The 26,548-nt window shown below is 45.4% G+C and overlaps 1 protein-coding gene across 2 annotated transcripts in view; it reads left to right on the top strand.

Annotated features, from left to right (window-relative positions):
• Nucleotides 1-26,548, top strand: part of GYRA (DNA GYRASE A) — a 213,230-nt gene that overhangs the window by 180,504 nt on the left and 6,178 nt on the right. For both annotated transcript variants that reach the window (XM_086501947.1, XM_086501948.1), the window contains exons 15-18: nucleotides 8,730-8,800; nucleotides 8,948-9,037; nucleotides 12,452-12,574; nucleotides 12,640-12,797. In XM_086501947.1, the coding sequence (XP_086358073.1) occupies nucleotides 8,730-8,800; nucleotides 8,948-9,037; nucleotides 12,452-12,574; nucleotides 12,640-12,797 (442 nt within the window). The remainder of the gene's footprint in view (nucleotides 1-8,729; nucleotides 8,801-8,947; nucleotides 9,038-12,451; nucleotides 12,575-12,639; nucleotides 12,798-26,548) is intronic.

The following is a 26,548-nucleotide window of genomic DNA, read 5'->3' as shown; positions in this document are numbered from 1 at the left end:
TGCAATACCAAGATCAAAGATGCTTAGGCTTGTACCTACTGGAACTACATCGGTACAGGGATAATCTAATGAGAAGACAGAGAGCACTACAGCCTCAGACGCAGAGCACAAATTTCTTCGGATCGAGAGAAGCAGGAGTGGAAGGGGAAGGAAGAGGCCAACAGCCAACACAAAGGAGTACCCACATTAATACCAAAGGCACCCTAACTGATAGAGCGATTGAGCTTAGGAAATCAAGACGACCACGACCAAGATGCAGAAGCACACTTCACCGGAGGAGACTACAACAAAGGATTAGAAGCATTCTAGCCAGACACCCAGAATGCTCCTAAGAAGTTTATTTAATACTTCGTATTTAGTTTTTCACATTTACTTTCACACTTTTCACACTTAGAACTTTAGTACTAAGGCACCCAGACATTGTAACAGATTCACCACTTATGTACCAGTTTGGTCTCATAGGTCACTCTGGCCTTTTGAAGACGTTAATATAACATTTCATTTCCTTTGTCTCTCTCTCTCTCTCTCTCTCTCTCTCTCTCTCTCTCTCTCTCTCTCTCTCTCTCTCTCTCTCTCTCTACTGCTGCTGCACGCCATTTGTCATCCAGGCAGCGCTCTCCACAGAAGGTCAGCAAACCACGTCCGCAAGCAGGTGGAGGGCTACGCATGCGGGTACTGCAGGTTTATTTGCGCTAAGAAAAAAGCCACGTCAGCCTAAGGTTAACCTTTGACGTACAGTGGGCAGCAAACGGCCAAGGTCTCGTGCAGCTTCTCCAACAGTGTACAAACAGGAAACCACAGAGCACGACTCTCTCTCTCTCTCTCTCTCTCTCTCTCTCTCTCTCTCTCTCTCTCCCCCCTAGCCTCAGAGGATAAGGACCAGCATTGGGCAGCAGGAGCTGGCTTGGCCATCTCTCTTTTCCGTCTAGTGTTGAGACCAGCAGCGAGGGGCCCTTCTGAGAGCATCAGCGATCAGCCTTTGCTTGCAGCAGATCAACACCAGTACTCAGCCTATTCAGCATCAGCGTTCATTCGTTCATTCGTATTGAGCACCAGTATTCAGCCTCAGCAGTATTCAGCCATAAAGTACCTCAACATTCAGCATACATTCTGTCCATCTTCAGCCATCAAGTAAACTACATTTTCAGGATTTTTTTTCAGAATTTTCAGAATTCTCACGAGCAGGGAATTACAGAACAGTATTGACAGAAATTAGTAGAAAAGGAAAATCAGAAAATGTATGATTGATATGAGGAAAACATATGTATGCATTATGTGGGACATGGATGTATGCGTAGTGTGGATATAGTGGGTTGGCCTCTCTTGCAGAAGTGCAGACTGTGTGTTTTCTTTTTTTGGTGGAGGCCATGAGCGCTTCCTCAGTGTGTAAGCCCCATACGAAGGCAACCTTTGTGCTTACAAACAAGCGGATAACACAAATGTAAAGGGAGATGAAAGAATGGAAAGCAGATACGGAGGGATGGTTGAAAGAGAAGGCCAACCTTCTTCAAATGTTTCGCAACGAAGGCGCGCAATGGAAGAAGGAGAAAGAGGACTTGCACGCAGAGCTACAAGCAATTAAGGCAGATTCACAAGCACTTAGAGAAGAGGTCTCAACCCTTAAGCGAGAGCTTGCTAATAGAGCAAGCAGTGGACTAGAGGAAGGGGAATTCCAGCCCTCTGTGATAGAGGAAATCAAGGTCATCAAGGAGCAGGTACGGATGATCAAAGAGGAGGAGAAACAGAAAGTGGTAAAGACGTCTTTGTGGATGGATGTGATCATGAGGACACAGAAGGAGGCGGATGAGGCCGAAATGGATAGAAGTCGCTAAGAAAGGGAAAGGGAAAGAAACCACATCTGTCCCCACTCCTACAATCATCAAGATGACTCTTGAAGAAGAGCAGTGAAGGAAAACTAGAGCTTTGCATATAAGAGTAACCGGCGTAAAAGGCTGAGATGATGTGGAAGGGGAAGTCGACGACCTAGTCCGCATGATGGGTAGTGAGGCTACTCATACAAAGGCATGGAGGGTAGGGAAGAAGACACAAGGCAATGGGGAGACTTCAAAAGGGAGAGCTTTAATCATTTGTTTCCCATCCATGGAGGCGAAGAAGGACTTCTTGAAGAGGCGTCCTACACTAAAGAAAACGGGCATATTCCTTGGGGATGACCTCACTGTCACACATCTTGCACATATGAGAGAGGTAATGCCAGAGGTTCAAGCGGCAAGGGAGAAGGGAAAGACGGCCTTCTATAGAGATGGTCAGGTGGTGATTGTAGAGCGGCGCTCCACATGATGGTGCGAGACCTATGGGACCACACTCAAAGTTGCCACCTGGAATTGTAATGGATCTATGCGCCTTCATGTGGGTGCTTTTGAGGATAGTTTTACAGGAAGAGACATCGTCTTCTACTCTGAGACACATCAAGCCCATGGGCAGTCTATGCCTCACATTAGTGGATATAGATGGGAGACGGCATGTAGACAGGAGACACAATGAGAGCACAGAGCGGGGCTTAGGAGGAGTGGCAGTGTTATTCACGGAGGAGTTGCAGCCATTGATACATATAGCCTGCAGGGATGAGCAAGCTAGGTACATGTGGGTGAAATTGAGAGCAGAGACGGGCAGATATCTTTACATTGCTATTTGCTACTTTCCCCCGAGTACGTCAGTTTATGCACTACCCAGAGGACAATCCCCCTTTTCTATTTTGGATGATGACATATGGGAGTTCTCTAGAGATGGTGACATCATCATTCTAGGGGATTTTATTGCTAGGACTGCCCATCATCAGACAATATTTTATGATACTTTAGAGATGCTGAGAGAGCTGGATGTTGTAGGGACGGGCCTATCCAGACCATCACAGGATGGGGAACACACTGAGTATGGATGACACTTGATAGACATGGGGACTGCACATGGATTGGCCATCTTGAATGGCCTACAGTGATTTCCCGCTGCGGGGGGTTTTACATGCTTTCCACACAGACATGGAGTCATGGCACATCCTAGCCTCATATCTAGTATCCAGAATCGCACGGTTGGACCCAGACTTGTTGGTGTGGCAGTGGATCATGCTCTTGTGGCGTTGACCATCTCTTTTCAGTTTAGTGTAGCACTCAAGCCACGGGCAGCAGCCCCTACTCACTACACCTTCACGTGGGAGACGGACTGTGTATACATAGATGGGATCTACAGACGCCTGTGCACAGAGGAGCCAGGGCGACCTCTGGAGGAGCTTACTACTATACTGAAACAGACACTACATGATGCAGCAGCAGAGGCATACCCACATACCCAGCCTGAGCAGAGACGCCGTTCGGGGAGCATGCCCTAGAATAATTGGTATGATGAGGAATGCCGGGACACTAGAGCTAGACTTCAGAGGGAGGTGTTTTTGGGGGACATCACTCACAGACAGTCACAGATTGACTTCCGACGCCTAATGCGGCGGAAGAAGAGGGCATTTTTGGCTCGCGTAGAGAAAAATCTATACGAGCTATTCTTGAGTCAAGACTCACGTGAGGCATGGCGTCTCTTTCATGAGCACTCCCCCCCCCTCCCTCTTCCGGCCCTGCCATCACTTCTACAGAGGCTTGGGGCCAATATGCATCATCTCTGTACACAGTTCCTGAGCAGCCCACACACATGTGCTTTTTTCACCGTTGAGATGGTGAGTAAGGCCATTGACAGGATGAGGACTGGGAGAGCATATGATCATGATGGCTTAGTGGCTGAGCATTTCACGCATGCTAGAGATCTACTAGCAGAGCTTCTAGCAGTTATGTTCGACCGTGCCATGTGTGAGGGCTTGCTTGATACTTGGGAGCCTATCTACGATTGTACTTATCTTCAAGTTGGGAGACCCTATGGAGCCTGGGAATTATCTCACTATCATGATTGGACACACATTGGCACGGTTGTACGCATCTATTCTTCAGCAACAGCTAAGTAGATGGGCAGAGAAGGAGGGGATACGCGAAACCGGGCAGGCAGGGTTCAGGAGGGGTTTTTCTACTCTTGACTATATCTTGACACTCAGAGCCATCATTGAGGAGGGCAGATCACGTTGGAGACGGATCTATTGTAGCTTTGTGGATGTCTGCAAAGCATTTGACATAGTGCCCAGAGCTAGATTGATGCGCAGATTACAGCAGATGGGAGTACCCACATAGCTCATTTGGGGGGTCATGGCATTATATAGGTCAGTGGTGGGGCATGTACGCACCTTAGAGGGTCTATCCACACCGGGGTTCACTCCACTATTGGGATGAAGCAAGGCTGCCCGCTCTCTCCTACTCTATTTGGTATGTATGTGGATGAGGTTTCTTACTACATTGAGAGAGATGGTGATAGAGGTGCACAGCTCGCAGGGACATGGATTCCACTATTGTTATATGCTGACGGTACTGTGTTGATCTCCGACTCTCCGGAGGGGATGCAACGTCACTTGGATGCTTTGCATAGGTTGCCCAGGAAAGTGGTTTGTCCGTCAACCTTGGTAAAACCAAGGTCATGGTCTTTAATACCACCCCACAGTGGATGAGGAGGTCAGCGCCCACATTCACATACGGCCAGGAGACAGTGGGGTATACAGATGCTTACACTTACCTTGAAATGGTTTTTTATGGGCAAGCATTTTGATTGAGGAGGGCAGTAGAGACCAGATTGACCAGAGCCCATGCAGCATTGGGTAGATTGGAAAGGATGCGTTCACAGGTTTAGTTTCAGGAGCCTTGGACGAAGCTCTGGCTTTTTGACACTTTGGTGGCTTCTGCATTGCTTTATGGAGCTGAGATTTGGGGACCTTCATTGGATCATCACGAGAGGATAGGCCGCAATGATGGATGGGGGGACATGGAGAAGTCTCTGGTCTCTATGATCTCGCGGCTCAGTAGAGCCAAGGCTTCAGTATCACGTGCTATTGTCCGAGCAGAGCTAGCTGCCCCCCCACTAGTGGTCGAGGCGCTCACCAGATCTCTCCTCCATACACCGCATGTGGGAACTTCCCAGAGACAGATATGCCCGCCTTGCACTTGAGTCCTCTCGACAGTTAGCCATGGAGTGAGATACAACATGCTGGTATGGGGAGATGACATCATGGTTTCAGGTGCATGGGTTCAACATAGACAGATTGCCTCCCTTCAAGTACTCACTGGATGCACCCTCTCTGACTCTTACACAGTCCAAGACCACCAGGCTTATTGCCAGGGCTTGACTCAGCTAGACACCAGGAGGACATGGATACAGCCAACACAAGAAATGGGCACAAAGATGGCTTTCTACAGAGAGCATCTTCTCTAGCTTAAGGAGGATGGTTTTGTGATGAGGCCGAGATACATGGACATCCACTTGTCTCATGGGATACGATGTGCTATTGGCCAGATACGCACATCTTCACACCAGCTGTGGATCGAGACTGGGAGATACAGCAGAGTACCAGCAGAGGCCATGACATGCCCCCTGTGTGACATCGAGCCTGAGACAAAGTTGCACTACACATGTCACTGCCACGTCTACTACGAGATACGAGGCCGCTTTTATTGCTTGTTCAGAGAGGGCTTTGGACCACTCCCCAGAGTCATGCGGTACGAGGATCATAGATGCTTGGGTTTGTTTTTGCTTGAGTTGCGCAAACACAGAGAGAGCCTGATGAGAGGAGATCACAGACTTCTTTAGAGTTGCCACTGGACACGCGGAGGAGTTAGTACCACAGCAAACCTTGTCGCCTTACACCAGAGGCACACTGATCGACCGAGCGACTGAGTTGGGGAGATCCAGACGCCCACAACTGCGGAGGACTACACAGCACCGACGGAGGTTGCATCAGAGTATTCGGAGCACTTTGGCTCGACATGCACGACGCTCGGTCAGACTATTGACCCTGGAGGAGATTGATGCGATGTTGGATCTCTTGTGATCTAGCTATCCCAGCTATTTGTACACAAATATCAAGATCCTTCAAGCACATTAATTTCATACATAAATCGAGTCATCTTCGAAAATCCTGATTTCAAAAATTGTTTATTCATAAAGTGATAAAGCAAAATATTGTCAACACATCAGTATCTCTTTCAGTTTCCTTTTTTTGTATGTGCTCTGGAGCGAGTATCTCCTCGCCCAATTCTATTTCAGTCTGTTGGTCGTTCTTATTCTTGTGCCTTTTTGGGGCACCGTGTAGATATATGTCCTTGTTCCCCACAGTCAAAGCACTTTTCCATCTTGAGGTATTCGTCTTTCTGTTCCTCTGTCAGTGGGGTACATTCATCCTTCTTTCTTGTTCTTTTGTCTTCACTTGTTGAAGGTTGATTTGTTGGATAAGTCAAGCTACCTGAATGCATAGCAAACCCTTGCTTAGCATGTCCCATCAATTGCTATATGGACTCAGATTTCAGTACTAAGCAGTAATTTCATATCTCTTTGGGCAGTCCACAACAAAATCGCTTGATTTGCTGCTTAAAACTGATCTTTTTAAAGGACGAGGGAGGAAGAAAAACATCCCAAAATCTCTTGCAATATGTATCCAGAGTGTCTACCTTGGCCATCCGAAGATGATTCCAGGCGGTAATCACATCACCTTCGTACTCTTGAGTGAGACACGAGGAAATAAAAAGTCTCTTGAATTTTAGCCACTTTGTCTGTGCTTCTTTTCGTAACAGAAGAGTGGACCACGATGTTCGTGCATTTCCTTTCAAATAGGATGTTGCCCTTCTAATTATGGCGTGCTTTGGATAGCGCCCTCGAGAAAAAGCTATGTCAAACTGTTGAATAAAAGCGAGGGCCTTATGTGCATCTTGAAAACCTAAAAAGGTATCAAATTTTACTGCTTGTACACCCTCCTTGAATTCTTTAATCTTCTTGCTCTTATCTTCGAGAAAGTCGTATTGATTGGCTCTATAAAAGTGCTTCCTCTTAGAATAAAATATTTGGTCATTAGAGTCCGAACTCTCACAAGAGGATGAGTCCTCCTCATAACTGTGAGAAATTTTCCGAGATCTTCAATGGGATTTGCTTTTCTTGGCCTTCCTTTTGCTCTTTCCATGTGTCTGGCTCTTTCGTCGTTTCTTGTCCTTTTTGTCCTCATCACTGGGTCAGAAGAGGAAGAGCTGTCAGAAATGTCAAAAGAGGATGAGGATGAACTGGACACACCTTCAAAGCGTACACGCTTCTTGGCTTTTAGTGCATTTGCAAAAGAAGACTGTTGGCCCAAATAACCAGGGTAATTTGTTCCCTTTTTGTGTCTCTTTGAATGCTTCGTGGTCCTCTATATCTGGTTAAGTGGTCGTTCGATCACATCATGAAGTTCATCTTCAGTGTACAACCGTAGGATAGGTGGTTTCTTCAATGTGGACTTTAATGGTGAATCGATGGCTGTATGCCATCGGAAATGCATCTCATCAATCGGGTGCCGGGCCCAAAGTTTTGTGTACCGGGGATCCTTCGATTACTGTAGCATCTGCTTGGAATATGCATGAACATGCTGTTGACGCTGCATCTCCATTCGTTCATACTTTGTAGGCCGTGGAAGCCCGTACTCTTGTTCCGATGTCCATTTGAATTTCCCGTACTCACCCGATCTAGAATTGTCGGATGGGTTCATCTGATTCTTGCGGGATTCGTCGTTTGAGTCCATGAGTGTCGCAATAAAAGGATCGGATTTCTCGGTAAAAGAGAAATCGACTGAGCTTTGATACCACTGTAATGGACTTGGGCACTTCAAGTTGGAAATCTGGCACGACACACGAGAGAAATACTTCACAAACTTTATCACAACTTTAAAATTGAGTCGACACGGCCCTGCATAGTTCCGTGCCCAGAGGTATTGGCCCCAAAGTTTGACGCCCCTATCGTTATTTATTTTTATGTTAATGCTTGAGCAAAGTACAAAGACCGAGGGTCCTCTTTGCTCAATTGCTCATCAGCAAACTAAGTGGAAGAGTGGCCCTGGGGTCATATTTATAGGCCCAGGGCCATGGTCTTCACACTCAAAAGCAAGTACATGAAAAGCTGCAAACCCACAGCACTGGGCCAAAAAGCAACCAGCTTGGATCACGGACGCCGGAAATCTGTACAGCCTGGCACGTCAGCATGTTAGCGCTTTTTACAGGAATCCGTAGGGCAATCGGTGTCAGCATTTTTTTTACGGGCATGCCCATAAAGTTTTGCCACGTCATCAGGTCTTGGCGCGGGTGGTCATGCCACGTCATCAGTTTGTGACAGAAGATACCCAAAGACTCCAACACTCTGCAAAAAGGAAAACATTATAAGCTTTCGGCTAGGTTTTGTGTGACTTTCTTGATCACAAAGAAGATTGGCAAGGTTGTCAATAAGATAGCTCCTCCTTAAGATGTCAATGTGCATCTAGGTAAAGGTGATACTGAAGTGCGTATAGACAAAAATATTTGGAAAGATGTTCAAACTAAGTACGTTCCTCGTGAGCTTGAAACAATTCTAGACCAAGTCGAGATAGTTGTGCCTCTTTGTAAGGTGTTTTAGATCAAGTCAACAAACTTGTCCCCCTAGAGTCTTGAAGGCAGATGTATAACATTTGATGTGTCGTCTTTCTATGATGCTCTAGAAAAAAGAACAAAAGATGAAGTTATGAAGGGTTTTAATTGAATCACAGTATCTTTCTTCTGATATCTGGTATTGTACGCATAATCATTGTAAAGGACATTCATTATCTGCTAATTCGCCTCATCATTTGTTTGTTTCGCATGCAGAATTCGGATTGTCATCTGCACAAGCAGAAGCACTGTTAAGCATGACTTTGAGAAAGCTTACGAGTCTAGAGGTGAGCTAAAGGAAGCTTATAGTGATAGTACCCCTTGACACTTAAGTTTATACTAAGGAGAAAGTTATTGACCTTAGTTCAGTTTTATTTACATTTAAATGTGTCTCCCTCTAAACTTCAAATCTGATATACACTCAAACCATCCAGAGAAACAAGTTTGTTGAAGAGCACAAATCGCTAACATCGGACATATCTGATTTGAAGCAGCTTCTAGGCAGTCGCCAACGTATCTTGCAGGTATGCCGTTTTGTCAGCATGCAACAGGCCCATGTTTGAATAACTGTTGAACCAACGGCTAGTTTACCCCCCCCCAAACCAATTGGAAGAGCATGTTTTGCCCTCTTCTAAATTGTATTGTTGTCTGATTGGAAGGCTAGACTGTTTGATTTGTATATTGATACAAAGTGCTTGAGTGATGAGAGCAGGTTAAAAAATATAGTTTCAAGAACTGTGAAGGTTTAGCTCACACAAGAAGTTTTAGAAAGGTCAGTCTCTCCACAAGAGGCAGCTAGAAGGCAGTTATGGGATACATTGATCAATATCCTGATTGAAGTTTGTTCTCAATGCACTAGCCGGATTCAGTTTCACCTGCATGGGGTAAAACATGGAAGTCCCATAATACCTTCCTAGTTTTGGAGGTGATGCTGGGTCTCACAAGGAGAAAAGAGAATCAAAATAGGCAGCATGTAGGTGGAGGTTCTTTAGTTGCAGTGGTTAGTATGATCATAAATTTAAAGTGCTAAAATTTAATGCTCTGAACTCAAAAAATATAGGGGACCTTCAAGAGGATATATGCATTGGTCTTTGGTGAAGGAGATCTTACCTCGCCTCATTTCTTTACCCTCTAGTGATTTCTGAAAAAAAAATTAATGTGTTTTTTACAGGACTTTAAGATCAGTTGCGTTGTCTCTAAGAAACCCGATCATTTGGTAGCTTGCTGTAGAGTTTTCGTAAGGGCAGAGACAACAGGCAGTTGAACAGAGACATCAAGCAGTTAAAAGAAAGCAGCGCATGTACAAATCCTCGACCATGTGAAAAAAGAGATTGCAATCCATTCGCTCATTGTGCCCCAAGCATTGCTACACATGTTGCTCTTGCACTCCTGCAGTTGAGCCCAACCCTCAACTTGCTGTGTGCCCACTTGGCTATATAGAGGTTTTCAAAATGAATCTTAACTATACTATAGGTGTACAATATGCTCCCTGGAAGAAACTGCTCCCTGTTCAGGATAGCTAGGGTTAAGGATAAAATACATGGGAGAAGGTGAGATGGCTGCTCTGAGTATAACTGAGAAAGTATGCCCGAGCCTACGGTGTTCCTATCAAGGTGAAACCTCGAGTAGGCCTCACTCTCGATGCCCGTCTATGGCAGATCAACTGTCCTCACTGTCCATTGTCTCTGTCTAACTCGACACTGCTGGGGTGCTCCTAGATGATAGCTATAAGACTGTCCCGATCCCCATGACTCTCTAGCAAAAAGGCTGAGGCAGCGCTGACCGTCAAAGCTCATGACTTCACTGATCAGTCCAAAGCCTTCTCTGAAGAGGCAGTGATATCTCCCTCTGATCTCATAGTAGGCACCAGTACGGCTGCTCCTGAACCCTTCACCTGGACCTGTGATCTGATGGCAGAGGACATTGCAGTTTTGAGGCTGCTTAGCTGCTACTCGACGTAATGTGGACAGTGGCCGCATGGTGGGGCCCTCTCTCTCAAATTCTACTGTCCGAGAGTAGTTGCGTTTGCACTAGGAGGCTTTGAGGGTAGTATTCTGGAGCTTACTATGCTTGGCTGTGGTATCTTCTTGGTCCAGCTTTCGGATGAGCGCTGCTCCAAGTCTGGCTTGGGTGGCTGACCTATTCTGTCAGGGACTCGTTTGGTGGTACTGGAGGGTTGGAATCAGTAATATGATGTGGATGAGTTTGATCGTCAGCAGTGGATTCCTTGCTTTAGAGTCCCCCTGTCTTATCCCTCTCTCCTTGTCCATCTCTTAGGCTGAATTCTTGAGTGGCTGCTTGTAGGGGCCTTGTCGTGCCAGGTTCCAACCAGGTCTATTGTCTCAATTGCCTACTTGTGTGACCCCAGGTTGACGTGGTTGGTTTATATTGTGTTTATGTATGACCCATATAAGGCAGTCTAAGTCAGTTTGTCACCTTCTTAACCTCAGCTTCTCGTCCTCCTAGACCCCTCAACCTCTCGCCCTCTCAACCTCTAGCCTCCTCAACTTACCCTCCTAGACCCCTCATCTCTTGACCTCTAGCTTGTTGGACCTGCTCACCTCACCCTCTCGGGGTCCACTCGCCCTCCTAGACCCCTCAACCTCTCGCCCTCTTAGAAACCTCACCCTCTTGACCTGTAGACCCTTCAAGCTCTCATCCAACTAGACCTCTCACCTCTCGACCTCTAGCCCCCTGAACCTCTTGTGCTTCTACAACCCTCAACCTCTGGTCCTCCTATATCCCCCACCTCTGGACCTCTAGCCTCCTTAACCTCTCACCCTCCTAGACCATTCATCCTCTCAACCCCTAGGTCGCCCTCCTAGACCGCTCACCCTCTCGACCTCTAGCCTCCTCAACCTCTTGCCCTCCTAGACCCCTCATCCTCTCAACCCCTAGGCCGCCCTCCTAGACCTCTCACCCTCTCGACCTCTAGCCTCCTCAACCTCTTGCCCTCCTAGACCCCTCATCCTCTCAACCTCTAGCACACCTTCCTAGACCACTCACCCTTTCGGCCTCTAGCCCCCTTAACCTCTCACCTTGGGACCTCCTAGACCACTTGCCCTCTCAAGTGCTAACCCGCTGGACCTGCTCAATCACCCTCTCTTGACTCTCTTGCCCTCCTAACTCCTGAGCCTCTTGGACTGGTAGATCCCTCACCCTCTAGACCCCTCAGCCTCTCTTCCTCCTAGACCCCTTACCCTCTTGACCTCTAGCTGAGCCTCTCACCCTCCTAGACCCCTCACCCTTTGGACCCGTTCACCTCACCTGCCCTCTCACCCTCCTAGACCTGATCACCCTCTCGGCCTTCTTGCCTTCCCGCCATTCTCCGATAGACCCTCGGCGTACTCGTCGGCTTGTGCAGCTCACCTAGACTCTTTGGAGCAGTTACGGGCGCCCAGTTTTCAACAAGCATACTTTGTTTTAATGATTTCAGAGGTTGGGGATTGTGTCCATCACAAGAGGCAACTTGTGAAGGCTACGGCAGGTACAACTTGGGTCGAGGTTGTGCCAAGAAATAGCTTTTGCGCCAGGAGGATGTATGCTATTGTGGATGCTACCTGACATGAATATCAGTTTAGGAACGGAAGTGTATGAACAGGACTGAGTTTGTTGCCTAGTTATGTGCACCGTGTGCAGTTATGGGTTGCTGGTTGTGTATGTCAAATGTCGTATTACAGGTTGTGTTGGGAGCATGAAAACTTTTTTAATTGTCATTTGTGGATCTGTTGTTGTTAAGTGTTGAATTCATAGTAGATGGATAAGCATGGTGGCTTTTATGTATATCATCTTTTTTTGTGAATTATAAAGTTTTTTTTTGGGTAGTTTTCGAAAAGATGAAGTGTCACCTTCTCATACCGTTTGTTTCATGATATTTATCCTTGTTTCACTTATTCATCTTATGGCATGTGTTAAAGATTTAGTACACCTCTTTGCAGTTAATCGAGAAGGAGTCTCTTGCCTTGAAAAAGGAATTTGCAACACCACGTCGAACAGTTCTGATAGATAGTACGGGTGTATTGAATGACACTGACATAATACCAAATGAAGAAGCTCTTGTGGTAAGTTTGGTGCTCCCTGGTTTTTTGTCTTCTCTTTCATGTTAATTGAACCTTTGTGAACACAGATACTCAGTGAGAAAGGGTATATCAAGAGGCTGAGGCCAGACATGTTTTCAGCACAAAATAGAGGTACCTTTGGGAAGGCTGCGGGAAAACTGAAGGCAGATGATGCACTATCAAAGTTCTTTACCTGTAGAAATCATGACCATCTTTTGTTTTTCAGGTAATGTGTTTTCTCCCATTGCAGAAAACATTGTGGGTACTGATTTCTTGGTAGTGCTGGAAGCTGGTTATCTTATTACTCCTTGTATATTATTCTTAGTTGATTTCACTTTATCAATTCAAACAACTGGAAATAGAGTTAAGGGAGATAGAGAGAACATGTTGGAGTGGGATGCCCTTGTACATAGGTCGGGTGGCCCTCAACTGCCACTGTCAGCACCTCCGGTCGGGTATTTGATAATTTATTGAATATCTGAGAAACCCTGCTCGATATCAATGAATCTCTAGTAGATAGAGGCCAAGACAGCTCTGATCCTGGTATCTCATAACTCTTGATAGAGGCCCAAAACCCTCTCTAAAGAGGCAGTGAAAGCAGCCACAGCTTGGTGCGAGGTTCTTGGAACTGAATGTGTGTGCACATCCTCTCAAAACCTCCTAAAACTGCGTATGCTCTAGTCAGCCTAGTCTCTGCCGCTCTTCTCATGGAGAAAATTGAGCCACTAAAAACCTCCCCAAGGTAAATGTACCTATCCGTATACCCCACTTGGTCCTGTCCATAAGTAAAATTGGGCGTTGATCATCGAACCCATTGTGTTGTAGTATAGAATACCATAGCCTTGGTGTTACCAAGGCTAATATACATACCAGTATCCTGCGCAAATGTGTGTAAAGCATCAAGATGTTGTTGCATCCCCTCAGGTGAATCTGAAATAAGCACAATAGCATCTGAATACAACAATAGGGGTATCCATGTCCCTGCCAAATGTGCTCCTCTGTCGCCCTCCCTTTTTATGTAGTCTGAAGCCTCATCCACATACATGCCCAAAAGAGTGGGGGATAGATGGCAGCCTTGTTTCACCCCAACGGTGGAGTGAATAATCTCTGACATCCCCTGGGGTGTATGCACTCATCATGTAACTGTCTTGTACAAGGCCATGATCCCCCATATGAGCTCTACCGGCACTCCCGACTCCTGCAGTCTGCGCATCAATCTGTCCCTCGGAACTGTATTAAAAGCTTCACAGAAATCCACAAAGCTACAATAAATCTTCCTTCCATGAAATCTACCCTCCTTAATAATAGCTCGTAGTGTGAGAATGTGATCTAGGGTAGAGAAACCCCTCCTGAGACCAACGTGGCCTAGTGCTCGGATGCCCTCTCTTGCTACCCATCTGCTCAGCTCATTGTCACAAACTGCTGACATATCAAGCCACTGAAGACCCGACGGGTTAGGGCTCCCCGAGCCTAACCCTAGCCAACTTGCAGATCCGAGCTGAGGGGCCTAAACCCTAGCAGCAACAAAAGAAGAAGAAGTTCCTACCAGCTTACGATTCCTTGCCAAGTGGCCCAAGCAATTTAAAAGAAGGGTTGAGATTAAAATCCTAACCCCTCAGTTAACTTATGGGACCCCGTCTGATGGGGCCTTAATAAAGCAGGATGCTACTCACACACACACACACCCAAAATCTTGCGTAAAAGAAGATGACGTGAGTGTTGTACAGACACCCAGTTTTTACAGTGACATGCTGATGTGGCACCTGGATTTTACGCTTGCTGATGACGTGATAAACGATACGGACTTTCACAAATCATGCTGCTAGCGTGGCGGTTTTCTGAAATTGGGCTGACAGCTTTTGGGGACCAGATGCTTTTAGACTTACGGCTTCTCATGGCCAAGGGGCTTTGAATTATGTGCTGAGGGCTCACTGTGTGGAATGCAGAGGAGTGCCGCCTGAGTTGTAACATGTTGAAGCAATATAAAGAAATACCTAAAGGGGCTCCAGGGTTTCACGCTATTGCTCTCTTGGGGTGAAACTGAGCCACTCCGTGTCTCGTGTGCCGTGCATCTCTTTCAACTCAATTGTTTTGAAGAGCTAAAAGTTTGTTCAGTCTGTTCTTTTCTGCTGGCACGTGGTGACCTCCCATTATAGTGGCATGTGACCTCCCGCTACAGTGGTATGTAACCTCCCGCTAGCTTACATGTTGTTTCTTATCGACGAGCACGTAGTTACATGACCTCCCTGCTCGAAGTCCCCAACCGCATGCTCCAAGGACATGGCAAGCTTTCAAGACTACTTTTGAACACAGTCACAAGGGAGCTTTCAAGACTACTTTTGCACGTAGTTACATGACCTCCCTACTCGAAGTCCCCAACCGCATGCTCCAAGGACATGGCAAGCTTTCAAGACTACTTTTGCACACAGTCACAAGACTACTTTTACAGGCAGTCACTTGACTACTTTTGCATGCAGTCACTTGACTACTTTTGCACGTAGTTGCATGACTACTTTTGCATGCAATTACATGACCTCCCTGCTTGAAGTCCAAATCGCAACTTTACTCATGGCCCGAACTTGGATGGTTGTTTACGGGGGCAGTATTGTAGTCTAAGCAATTGTTACTCTCAACACCTCCAAGGGACGCAAGCTACAGTGTGGGGAGCGTTTGGTTGTAAAAGGCTTCTATATCTCATGGCCAGGACCTCTATAGATTATTTGCAGGAGGAGTGATGAGGGAGTCGTTGGACAGCTCATGGCCCAGACCGGGATGGTTATTTGTGGGGGGGAATGGTCATCAACGGCGACTACATGTTTCTGTCTTGTAACATGCATATGTAAGCATTTGTGTTGCATTTTGATGTTCCAACCACTGAATATTCCTAATTGGTTGAGATTGCCTGGGTATCTAATATTAGTGCATTGAGACACTGGTTACAGATCACCACGGTCTGGGTGCGAGGACTAATTTTGCTACGCCTGTGTCAAGAGCTCCGATATGGAATGAGAAAACTGAATGTCCTTCGGAATGGCCCTCATATATTTTTGAAGTTGTTTTGTAGATATACTATAATGGTAGATGATTACTTTTCTTTCAAGAAGGGAGATGCCACAAACTGTTGACGTGTCAAGCCATTGAAGATCTGATGGTTTAGGGCTCGCCCAAGGCATAGTAACAGGGAATGGCCATTTTCAGGTCCCCGTTCCCCGTTCCCATCCCTATTTCTTGTTCCAGATCCTTGTTCCGTGTTTCAAACGTGCGTATCCGAAACAGGGAATGGCATTTCATGCATGTTGCCTTTCCCCGTTCCCCGTTCCGATTTCCCATTCCGAGTAACTATGGCCCAAGGTCAACCCGCTTGAAAAGTATGATGGGACGAGATCAAAGTTAAGAGGCTTCTTTCAATAAGTGGAGCTCTTTATATGCATGCAACCAAAGCTTTACCCGGATGGTGCTTCTCAAGTCAGTCTCATCGGCACTCTTTTCTCAGCACGCTTTGGAGAAGTAGATGGCAAAACCAAGCTTCACAAGCTACGACAAGGCTATCACTCTTGTTCGTTCATTGGGTAAGAACTGGAAAAGCTTTTCTTTGAGTACATTTACTGCTATCATGGGCTTCCAAGCGACATTGTTTCAAAGCAAGGACCACAAATCATATCAAGCTTTTTAAAAGGTTTGTTGAAGCATCACAAAGTGATGGAGAAACAAAGGGAGTGAATCAAGTCTTTCAGCAGTATCTTGGATGCACAATCAACTATCATCAAGACAAGTGGGTGAAATTGTTGGCCTTGGCTGAGTTTGCCTACAACAACACTATTCATGCTTCTTCTCGACATACCCCATTCTTTGCCAATCATCGCTAGGACTCAAAGATAGATGTCCAATCGCCAAGTGAAGAATCCGGCTGCCACAGATTTTTCCACACATGGACAATATTCATAAAAGAATTAGAAAAGAACATCAGAGAGGCTCAACAGAGATATAAGATTATTGCAGACAAACACCGAATGCAACAACTACCATGCAAGATTAGGGATCGAGTATGGCTTCTCTACCACGGCCTATGTATATTTTGCCCTTTTCAAAAGCTAGATTATCAAAGACTTCGACCATTCACGATAATTGGCCAGGTGAATCTTGTCACATATCATCTCCAACTTCCATAGTCTATGCAGATTCATCTAGTCTTTCATGTTTCAGTGTTGGGGGCTGGAACCTTGTCATTGGTCCAAACTTCATGAGTACCATCAACATCCATCCATCAAGCCTTGCTCCCATGCCAAGAAGCAAAACCGCTCTTCAAGGAACTCGTCGCTAGAGGAGGGGGTAATGTCAGGGATGCTTGAGAGTCATTCTTCTTGAGTTTCCTACAAGAAAGCACCAAGGAGATTCTAGAAAGTCTTAGAAGATTCTGGAAGAAAGTTGTGGAAGATTCTAGAAGATTGAAGAAAGTTCTAGAAGGTTCTAAAAGAGTATACAAGCATCTACTAGATTCTAGAAGGTTCTAGAAAGTTCTAGAAGTTTGAAGAATCTAGAGGGTCCTAGAAAGTTTCAGAATCTCGAGGAAGAATTGAGAAGGTTCTTAATCTCCTTAAGCTTGAGGAAAAACCTAGAAGATTCATAACCTCCTTAAACTTGAGAAAGAACCTAGAAGCTTGTTAACCTCCTTAAGCTTGAGGAATCATCTAGAAGGTTCTTGATCTCCTTAAGCTTGAGTATAAATAGATGTCTTGAGCTACAAGCCCCTCAGTCTTGCCAACACTACTTGTGAGGCTCCTACCAGGTACGTCCCCCGTCACAAGACGGGCACCACTTGCCAATAGAAAAGAACAGACTGAACAGACTTTTGACACTTCAATAACAACTGAACTGAGAGAGAGAGAGAGAGAGAGAGAGAGAGAGAGAGAGAGAGAGAGAGAGAGAGAGACGACACGCGACACGGAGTGGCGGAATTCCACCCCAGAGAGTATTGGCCCCAAACCTTGGCGCCCCTTTCGGTATTTCTTTATATTACTGCTGATTCGCAAAGTACAACAGCCGGGCGGCACCTGCTCTGCAATCTACGCGCTAAAATGTGCCAGAGAGGGCCCCCAAGGCTCATATTTAAAGGCGCAAAGCCTAAAAGCATCAAATATGAAAAACTGACCCCAAAAAATCACTTTCCTAAAATTTTGGGATTTCCCTAAAAATCCGCCGCGAATTCCGAAACGTCTGTACAGGTGCCACATCATCATATTCTGATGCGCAAAGTCTTTTGAGCGTATTCTGCTTTATTCTTTATGCCTTTATGTCACTTGGGGCCCCATCGGACGGGGTCCCCATAAGTTGGTAGGACTTCCTCTTTTGTTACTTGTTCTTCTTAGAGTTTCTAGAATTAGGGTTAGGGTTTCCAAAATTAGGGTTTCAACAACTAGGGTTTCTGGCAAAAATTAGGGTTAGGGTTTCTGCTCTCGAGCAACCACGTCATCACTCTGTGACACTTCTTCTGTTACTTGTTCTTCTTAGGGTTTAGGCCCCTCGGCCGGTAGCTCCGTTCTTCTGCAGGTCGACACGTCAGCAGTTTGCTACATCTCCCCTTTTTAAAAGAGAGTAATCGTCCTCGATTACAGCATATCTACAAAACAACTCAAGTTAGCTCAAAAATTTCCGAGGGACAATCAGTTTGCTCTTTTAATCAAGGAGCTAGCTTCACCTTTATGCTGTTTTGATCAAGGAGTAGCTTCTCCTTTCAGCTGTTTTGATCAAGGAGTTAGCTTCTCCTTTCGTCCATATCGGAACTGTTGATATTCCAATGTAGTAAAATTAGCCATCACACCCAGACGGTACTAATCTTCCACGGGTGTCTTGATGCACTAAAATTACATACCCAGGCAATCTCATCCAATTAGGAATATTCAGTAGTTGGCACATCACAATGCAACACAAATGCTTACATATGCATGTTACAAGACATAGAAACATAAAGCCGCCGATGAGCACTCCTCCCGGATAACCTAACAAGGTTCGGGCTGGGACATATTCAACGACTCCCTCATCACTCCTCCCGCATAACCTGAAAAGGTCCGGGCCGGGAGATATAGAGGCCTTTTACAACCAAACGCCCCCAGACCGTAGCCTGTGTCGTTTGGAGGTGCTGAGAGTAACCATTGCTCAGACTTCTTAATACTCCTCCCGCATAACCATCAAGGTCCGGGCCGGGAGTCACAACAATAATTATTTTACAAGCATACAACCCAAATGCTCCCCAGGCATCGGCCTGCATCGTTCGGACGTTCAAACAATACCAAAATAGTATTTCTCACTTCTTCACCGGGGAGTAAAATCACCAATCATTGAAACCAGTATCAAACCAGAGTCAAACAATTCAAATCGACACCAAAATAGGTTCAAAACAGATAGTATCCATTTCAAACAAATTCCAAACAGGATCAAACAAGTTCTCAAACAGATTTCAAACTGAAAAAGCAATCTTGATATCAGTCGAGCTCGAAAAGTCGACTGACTTTCCATCCTTAAATCTGCACCAAAATTAGGGTTAGGTTCATTCCATAAGGTCGTAGCGGAGCACAACATGGTCCATCAGCTCTTGGACAGACAGTGTTTTATTTGGCGGCGATGGTAGTCCCAAGAGATAGCAATCACACCGAACCTCCAAGGTTATCAACTGGAGAAGAGACATCTATTGAGAGATGTGGAGAAATTTCAAGATGTAATCTGCTAGGGTTTCCATGGCAAGCATTTCAGGATACCCCACTCTGCCAGAAGTTGCACTCCAAAGGAAGATGTCAGAAACCATATAACTTCGGGCAAAATTTTTCTTGAAAGCTTGCCAAGTACTTGGAGTATGCTTCTTGGTAGCTATCAACATCTGCATGGCCCTGCCTCGGAGAAAAACAGTGACTCGAAACAAATCTTGGATCCTTCTTTTGCAAGTGATTTTAATGGCTTATGCCCTATAAGACATGAGCGGTTTGCTCTGCCTACTCTTTTGTAGGACCGGTATGCTTTCAGAAAAGCACACGCCTGATGCTCTGATACCACTATCACAAGACCGGCACCACGTGCCAATAGAAAAGAACAGACTGAACAGACTTTTGGCACTTCAATAACAATTGAACTAAGAGAGAGAGAGAGAGAGAGAGAGAGAGAGAGAGAGAGAGAGAGAGAGAGAGAGAGAGAGAGAGAGACGACACGCGACACGGAGTGGCGTAATTCCACCCCAGAGAGTATTGGCCCCAAACCTTGGTGCCCCTTTCGGTATTTCTTTATATTACTGCTGATTCACAAAGTACAACAGCCGGGGAGCATGTGCTCTGCAATCTGTGTGCTAAAAAGTGCCAGAAAGGGCCCCCAATGCTCATATTTAAAGGCCCAAAGCCTAAAAGCATCAAATATGAAAAACTGACCCCAAAAAATCACTTTCCTAAAATTTCAGGATTTCCCTAAAAATCTGCCGCAAATTCCGGAACGTCCGTACAGGTGCCACAGCATCATATTCTGATGCGCAAAGTCTTTTGAGCGTGTTCTACTTTATTTTTTATGCTTTTATGTCACTTGGGGCCCCATCGGACGGGGCCCCCATAAGTTGGTAGGACTTCTTCTTTTGTTTCTTGTTCTTCTTAGAGTTTCTAGAATTAGGGTTTGCAGGTTTTAGGGTTAGGGTTTCCAGAATTAGGGTTTCCAAAATTAGGGTTTCAACAGTTAGGGTTTTTGGCAGAAACTAGGGTTAGGGTTTCTGCTCTCGAGCAACCATATCATCACTTTGTGACACTTCTTCTGTTACTTGTTCTTCTTAGGGTTTAGGCCCCTCGGCCGGTAGCTCCGTTCTTCAGTAGGTCGACACGTCAGTAGTTTGTTACATCCTCTTCCAATTCTTGTCTTGTTTTCGAGTCTTGTTCTTGTAATCAAGTCTTGCCTTGTACTCCCAAGTCTCGTATCAAGTTTCCTTAATCAAGTATCAAGTCTTGTATTTGGAGATGGTATGTGATTGGAATCACTTGGCCAATTATCTTGAATGGCCCAAGTCTTTGATAGTCTAGCTTTTGTGAAGGGCGAGATGAACGTAGATCGTGGCGAAGAAGCCACACTCGATCCCCAATCTCATATGGTGGATGTTGCATTCGGTGTTCGTCCGCGTTAACTTCATACTTTTGTTGAAGTTTTCTGTTCTTTGTGAATGCTTCGTAGATGTGTGGCTAAATCTGTGGCAGCCGGATTCTTCACTCTATGATTCATGTGGACATCCATCCTTGGTGCTGACGAAAGGGGTGTGGTAGGAAAAGTCAGCCTCGGCTAGCAATTCTACCCAATTGTCTTGATGGTAGTTGACTGTGCATCGGAGATACTTCTCTAGAACTTGATTAACCCTCTTTGTTTGTCCATCACTCTGTGGATGATTGGCTGAAGAGATTTACTCCTAGAAGCTTGAACAATCCTCTCGAAAAGCTTGATATGAATTGTGGCCCTTGATCTAAAACAATGTCATGTGGAAGTCCATGATAACGATAGATCTTCTCGAGGTAGAGCTTTGCCGTTCTCCGGTGATTCACTTGGTTGCTGGAATGAAATGTGCCATCTTTGTGAGCCTATCGACAACCACCAGAATTGAATCATAGCCCTTAGAGGGGAGTAGATCTATAATGAAATCCATGGAAATGGAAGACCACAATTTGCTAAGGATGGGCAAGGGCTGAAGTAATCCATGTGGGCGATGCCATGGTGCCTTGGCCCTATTGCAATTAGCACATGTGTGTACATATTCTTTGACAAGCTTCCACATTTGAGGCCACCAAACATCCTGTGTGATAAGCTCAATTGTCTTGTTTACTCCAAAATGGTCTGCTATTGGGGAATCATGCCTCTTTTGAAGTATTTGCAATCTTAGCTCTTGTGATGGTATATACAGAAGTCCCCTATAGTAAATCAATCCATGAATTTCTTCAAAGTCTTGTAAAGTGCTTCTTTCTCCTTGTTTGAGATTGATGTTGCGAGCAAGTGGGTCATTACAGATTTTTTCCTTCACCTCTTCATGGAAAGCAAAGTCATTTGGGGCCATGCTAGTCACTGCAAAGAGCTTGAGTTGTTCTGGCTTCAACAATACTGACTCTTGCTGATCATAGGCAAGATACTGTCACCGATGCGAGCTCTTAGGAAAGTCCTAGAAAGTTCTAGAAGAATCTAGAAGGTCCTAGAAAGTTCTCAAGCTTGAGGAAGAACCCAGAAGGTTCTTAACCTCCTTAAGCTTGAGGAAACACCTAGAGGTTCTTAACCTCCTTAGTCTTGCCAACACCAATTGTGAGGCTCTTGCGAGGTAAGTCCTCTTCTAGTTCTCATCTTGTTTTCGAGTCTTGTTTTGTAATCAACTCTTGTGTTGTAAGTCAAGCTTTGTAATTCAAGTTTTGTAATCAAGTAATAAGTCTCGTAATCAAGATTAAGTGCAATCAAGTTCCAAGTTCTTGTCTATTGTAAGCGCCTCCTCTTGCTCTCTTCTAGCTCGAGACACGCTCATAACATCATGTAGTGTTTGTGTTAGAACCTTTGTGAGCTCATGAAGAGGGTGCCGTCGATTGTCCACATAGAAGTACATGTATATATCATCAATATAGACAAATTTTATCTTCCTCGTAAATGTATATTGGGTGCCTACGATAGTGTAGCTATGTTGTAAGACAACATAAGCGAAAAAGTCAAGACAACGTGATCCACTATCACCCCAATTAGCCTAGGGTCCACCACAAAATCATCAATAATGGAATGAAACTGGATTTAGTCATGACATAATTCGTTGTACTAGCTCCATGACTATGGGGGAAACAAGTGAAACCGCTAGATTCAGAGAACCTCTCGATACCATTCAGGATGGCAAAACCATGTGCACTACCTATCTCAGTATGAAATCCGTCATACTCTGTCTGCTCTCTATTGTGTGAGATTTGGGCCAAACCCATGTTAGGGGTATCAAACTCTCTCAATCTTCGCAAAGGTGTCATAGAAGACTGACTGGCATTGCACTATCGTGGCATTGAAATCTCCCAAAATTATGATATCACTATCTCTCGACAATTCCCATCGATCCTCATCCAAAATAGTAAATGCTGATTACCCTCTTGGCGCCGCATTATTTGACGTAATAGAATAGCATATAGAAATATATATGTATGTGCCAGTCTCTGGCCTCAGTCTCACCCACATATGGTTGGCATGACCATCTTTCTCCTCCTTGTAAAGTACAGCCACTCTGCTAGGACCCTTGTCCCGATCTCGTCTCCTGTCCACTAGCCAACTCTCATCTATATCCAGTGACATGTGGTAAACTCTATCTGAGTGCCTGATGCATCTCCAAGTAAAATACAATGTCCTTGCCAGTGAATGTTCTCAAAGGCTCCGACATCCAGTCTTAGAGACCATTATAGCTCAAGCAGCATTTGGTCCCTGTCACAAATACATGTCAAGCAACTGAAGAATGGAGCCAAAATTTTTACCAACTTACAGAGCCTCACCGAGTGGGACAATTTTTAAAGAAGTTCCCACCAACTTATGGGACCCCATCTGATGGGGCCCAAGGGACCTAAAGAGATTAATAAAGCAGATCGTGGACGCGCGCGCGTGCACACACACACACACACACTCATTTTTCCTGTCCAAAGACATAATGACGTGGTAGCTATATAGACATCCGCGATTTGCGTTGCTGACGTGGTGAGATCAAATCACATTCACATCACTATCCTCGTCTAGATCTTGGATGGGAATCATGATCTATTGTAACGTATTTAGGATCACATCTTGATCTGTCACTCAACTCTCGCGGATGTCTTGATTGACTAAATCTTGCTACTATCATCTCCATCTCATCTCTCCGGAGAACAAGACCAAAATGCTACAGTCATTGCGTCTTTCAAACATGCACTCAAACACTATTCACATGAGAGAGCACATATAACAGACTTTATTCCATCTAGGTAATTTGTGACAAACGAGCGGACTCTCTCCCCTCTCGTGCAGTCCCTGTTGCACCACATTCAACCCGTTGATCTTCGAGAACTCTTGTGGGGTCCCGTCAATGGGGCCGAGGGGACGCCAAGGAGTTAAAATAAAGCAAGGACCCACAATTGCGTACAAATCATTGATGTGGAAGGCTATACGGCACCCTCGCAAATTCCTCTGACTACTGACGTGGAACAACGTACGGAATCCCGCGATTTGTGGCACAATTCACGGTAGCCAGCACTAGCGCTTTTGGAGACGAGTTACATGAAAATCTTCAAGTTCTTAAATGCAGAGTGAGCCCCCAAGGGCTCTTATAAATAGTACAAGGGATGCCCAAAAGTAGAGCCGTAAAAGCAATCAGTTCGAAAGCACTAAACCCCAAAAGCATTTGCTCCCAAAAGCTAGCGTTGAAACCATCCCAAAACAACCAGCGCTTTTTGCGGAGAGGCCTTCTTTCGACTTTGGCATCCTAAGTCTTTTTTCACCATGCTCCAGGGTGTACTCAGATTGCACTACCGTCCACCTATGTGGCTTTTCCCTCCTCCCATTTCTTGATTTAGTTTCATTGTACATATGCTGTTTTGTCATTAAGAGAGTCTCCCCATCATGGTTGTTGTAGCCCTCTCTCGCAGAGGTGGTTGTAGCCCTACGGGTAGTTTCATTAACTAATAGAAGGATCTTTTTCTTGGAAAAAAAGAATATTGTTAGTGCCATCAGTGTCCCTGAAATCGAAAGGAAGTTATTGACTTTATTCCATCTAGGTAATTTGTGACAAACGAGCGGAGTCTCTCCCCTCTCTTGCAGTCCTTGTTGCACCACATTCAACCGGTTGATCTCCGAGAACTCTTGTGGGGGTCCTGTCAATGTGGCCGAGGGGACGCCAAGGAGTTAAAATAAAGCAAGGACCCACAATTGCGTAGAAATCATTGACGTGGTAGGCTATACGGCACCCTCGCAAATTCCACTGATTGTTGACGTGGAACAATGTACGGAATCCCGCGATTTGTGGCACAATTCACGGTAGCCAGCACTAGAGCTTTTGAGGACGAGTTACATGAAAATCTTCAAGTTCTAAAATGCAGAGTGATGCTCCAAGGGCTCTTATAAACAGTACAAGGGATGCCCAAAAGCAGAGCCGTAAAAGCAATCAGTCCAAAACCACTAAACACCGAAAGCATTTGCTCCTAAAAGCTAGCGTTGAAACCATCCCAAAACAACCATCGCTTTTTGCGGAGAGGCCTTCTTCCGACTTTGGCGTCGTGGGTCTTTTTTCACCATGGTCCAGGGTGTACTCAGATGGCAAATACCGTCCACCTGTGTGGCTTTTCCCTCCTCCCATTTCTTGATTTAGTTTCATTGTACATATGTTGTTTTGTCATTGGGAGAGTCTCCCCATCATGGTTGTTGTAGCCCTCTCTCTCGGAGAGGTGGTTGTAGCCCTAATGGGCAGTTTCCTTAACTAATAGAAGGATCTTTTCCTTTGAAAAAAAGAATATTGTTAGCGCCATCAATGTCCCTGAAATCCAAAGGAAGTTATTGACTTTATTCCATCTAGGTAATTTGTGACAAAGGAGCGGAGTGTCTCCCCTCTCGTGCAGTCCCTGTTGCACCATTCAACCCGTTGATCTCCGAGAACTCTTGTGGGGGTCCCGTCAATGGGGCCGAGGGGACGCCAAGGAGTTAAAATAAAGCAAGGACCCACAATTGCGTAGAAATCAAATAAAGCAAGGACCCCCAATTGCGTAGAAATCGTTGACGTGGTAGGCTATACGGCACCCTCACAAATTCCACTGACTGCTGACGTGGAACAACGTAGGGAATCCCGCAATTTGTGGCACAATTCACGGTAGGCAGCACTAGAGCTTTTGGGGACGAGTTACATGAAAATCTTCAAGTTCTAAAATGCAGAGTGAGGCCCCAAGAGCTCTTATAAACAGTACAAGGGATGCCCAAAAGCAGAGCCGTAAAAGCAATCAGTTCAAAAGCACTAAACCCCAAAAGCATTTGCTCCCAAAAGCTAGCGCTGAAACCATCCCAAAATCATCACCCATACCGAAGTCAAGGGTCAAAAAATTATGCACATTTCACCCATTCCATAGGTGGACAAGGCAAGGCTAAGGGAGCTCTGTCACAAACTGATGACGTGGTATCGCGGACAGCCCTCTTGACGAGAAAAAAATGTACGGACAGGCTGACGTGGGAGAATGCCACGTGGCAGCAAAACAGATTGCTGCTTTTTGCGCCGACTAGCTGACGTGGCAATTGTACGGATTTTCGCAATTTGCGTTGCTGCTTTTTTACTTGCAGTTTTGGGACTCAATTGCTTTTGAGTTTGTTGCTTTTGGGGCTTTGCCTTAGCACCCCTTGTAATCTTTATAAGTGACTGAAGGGGGCTCACTTCTCAGAGCATTTGGACGTAGAGTCCGGGAGCGAGCACCCGCAGGAAGTTGTACTTTTCTCACAGATTAATATAAAAGAAATACCGAAAGGGGCGCTAGTCTTTGGGGCCAATCTTGGAACTACGTCGGGCGGGCCATGCCGACTTTTGAAATTGTAAAGTGTTTTTGAAGTGAATCTCTATTGTGTCGCGACAGAATCTAGACTTGGGGTGTCCAAGTTTGTTACAAGCTCAAGCAGATGTATTACAAAATGTTGGCACATGTATTCCCATCTAATAGTTGTGCTTGGGCCTTTTCAAATTGCAATGATCCAAGATGGATAATTGGATCACCCAAAGAATGTGATTTTATCCCAACCACCAAAGAATGTGATTTTATCCCAACCAGCATTGAAGATGAACCTCGCGCTTTGATCCTTGATCTAAATGGTCTTCTCATTCACAAAGAGGATCTAGAAGAAGAAACTTTCTTCCCATCCTTGAATCTTGAATATGACCAGGTTCTCGTGGAAAAGCCAAGAAGGCTTTATTTCCTCGTGCACATTGATGCAAGACAATTTTTGTTGTGGGCCAAAACTATGCTAAGC

Source organism: Adiantum capillus-veneris, chromosome 26, assembly GCF_014529385.1.
Source record: "Adiantum capillus-veneris isolate H3 chromosome 26, ASM1452938v2, whole genome shotgun sequence".
In the NCBI taxonomy this organism is placed as follows: domain Eukaryota; kingdom Viridiplantae; phylum Streptophyta; class Polypodiopsida; order Polypodiales; family Pteridaceae; genus Adiantum; species Adiantum capillus-veneris.
The sequence above is the reverse complement of the archived record's forward strand: the minus strand, read 5'-3'. Positions and strand labels throughout refer to the sequence as shown.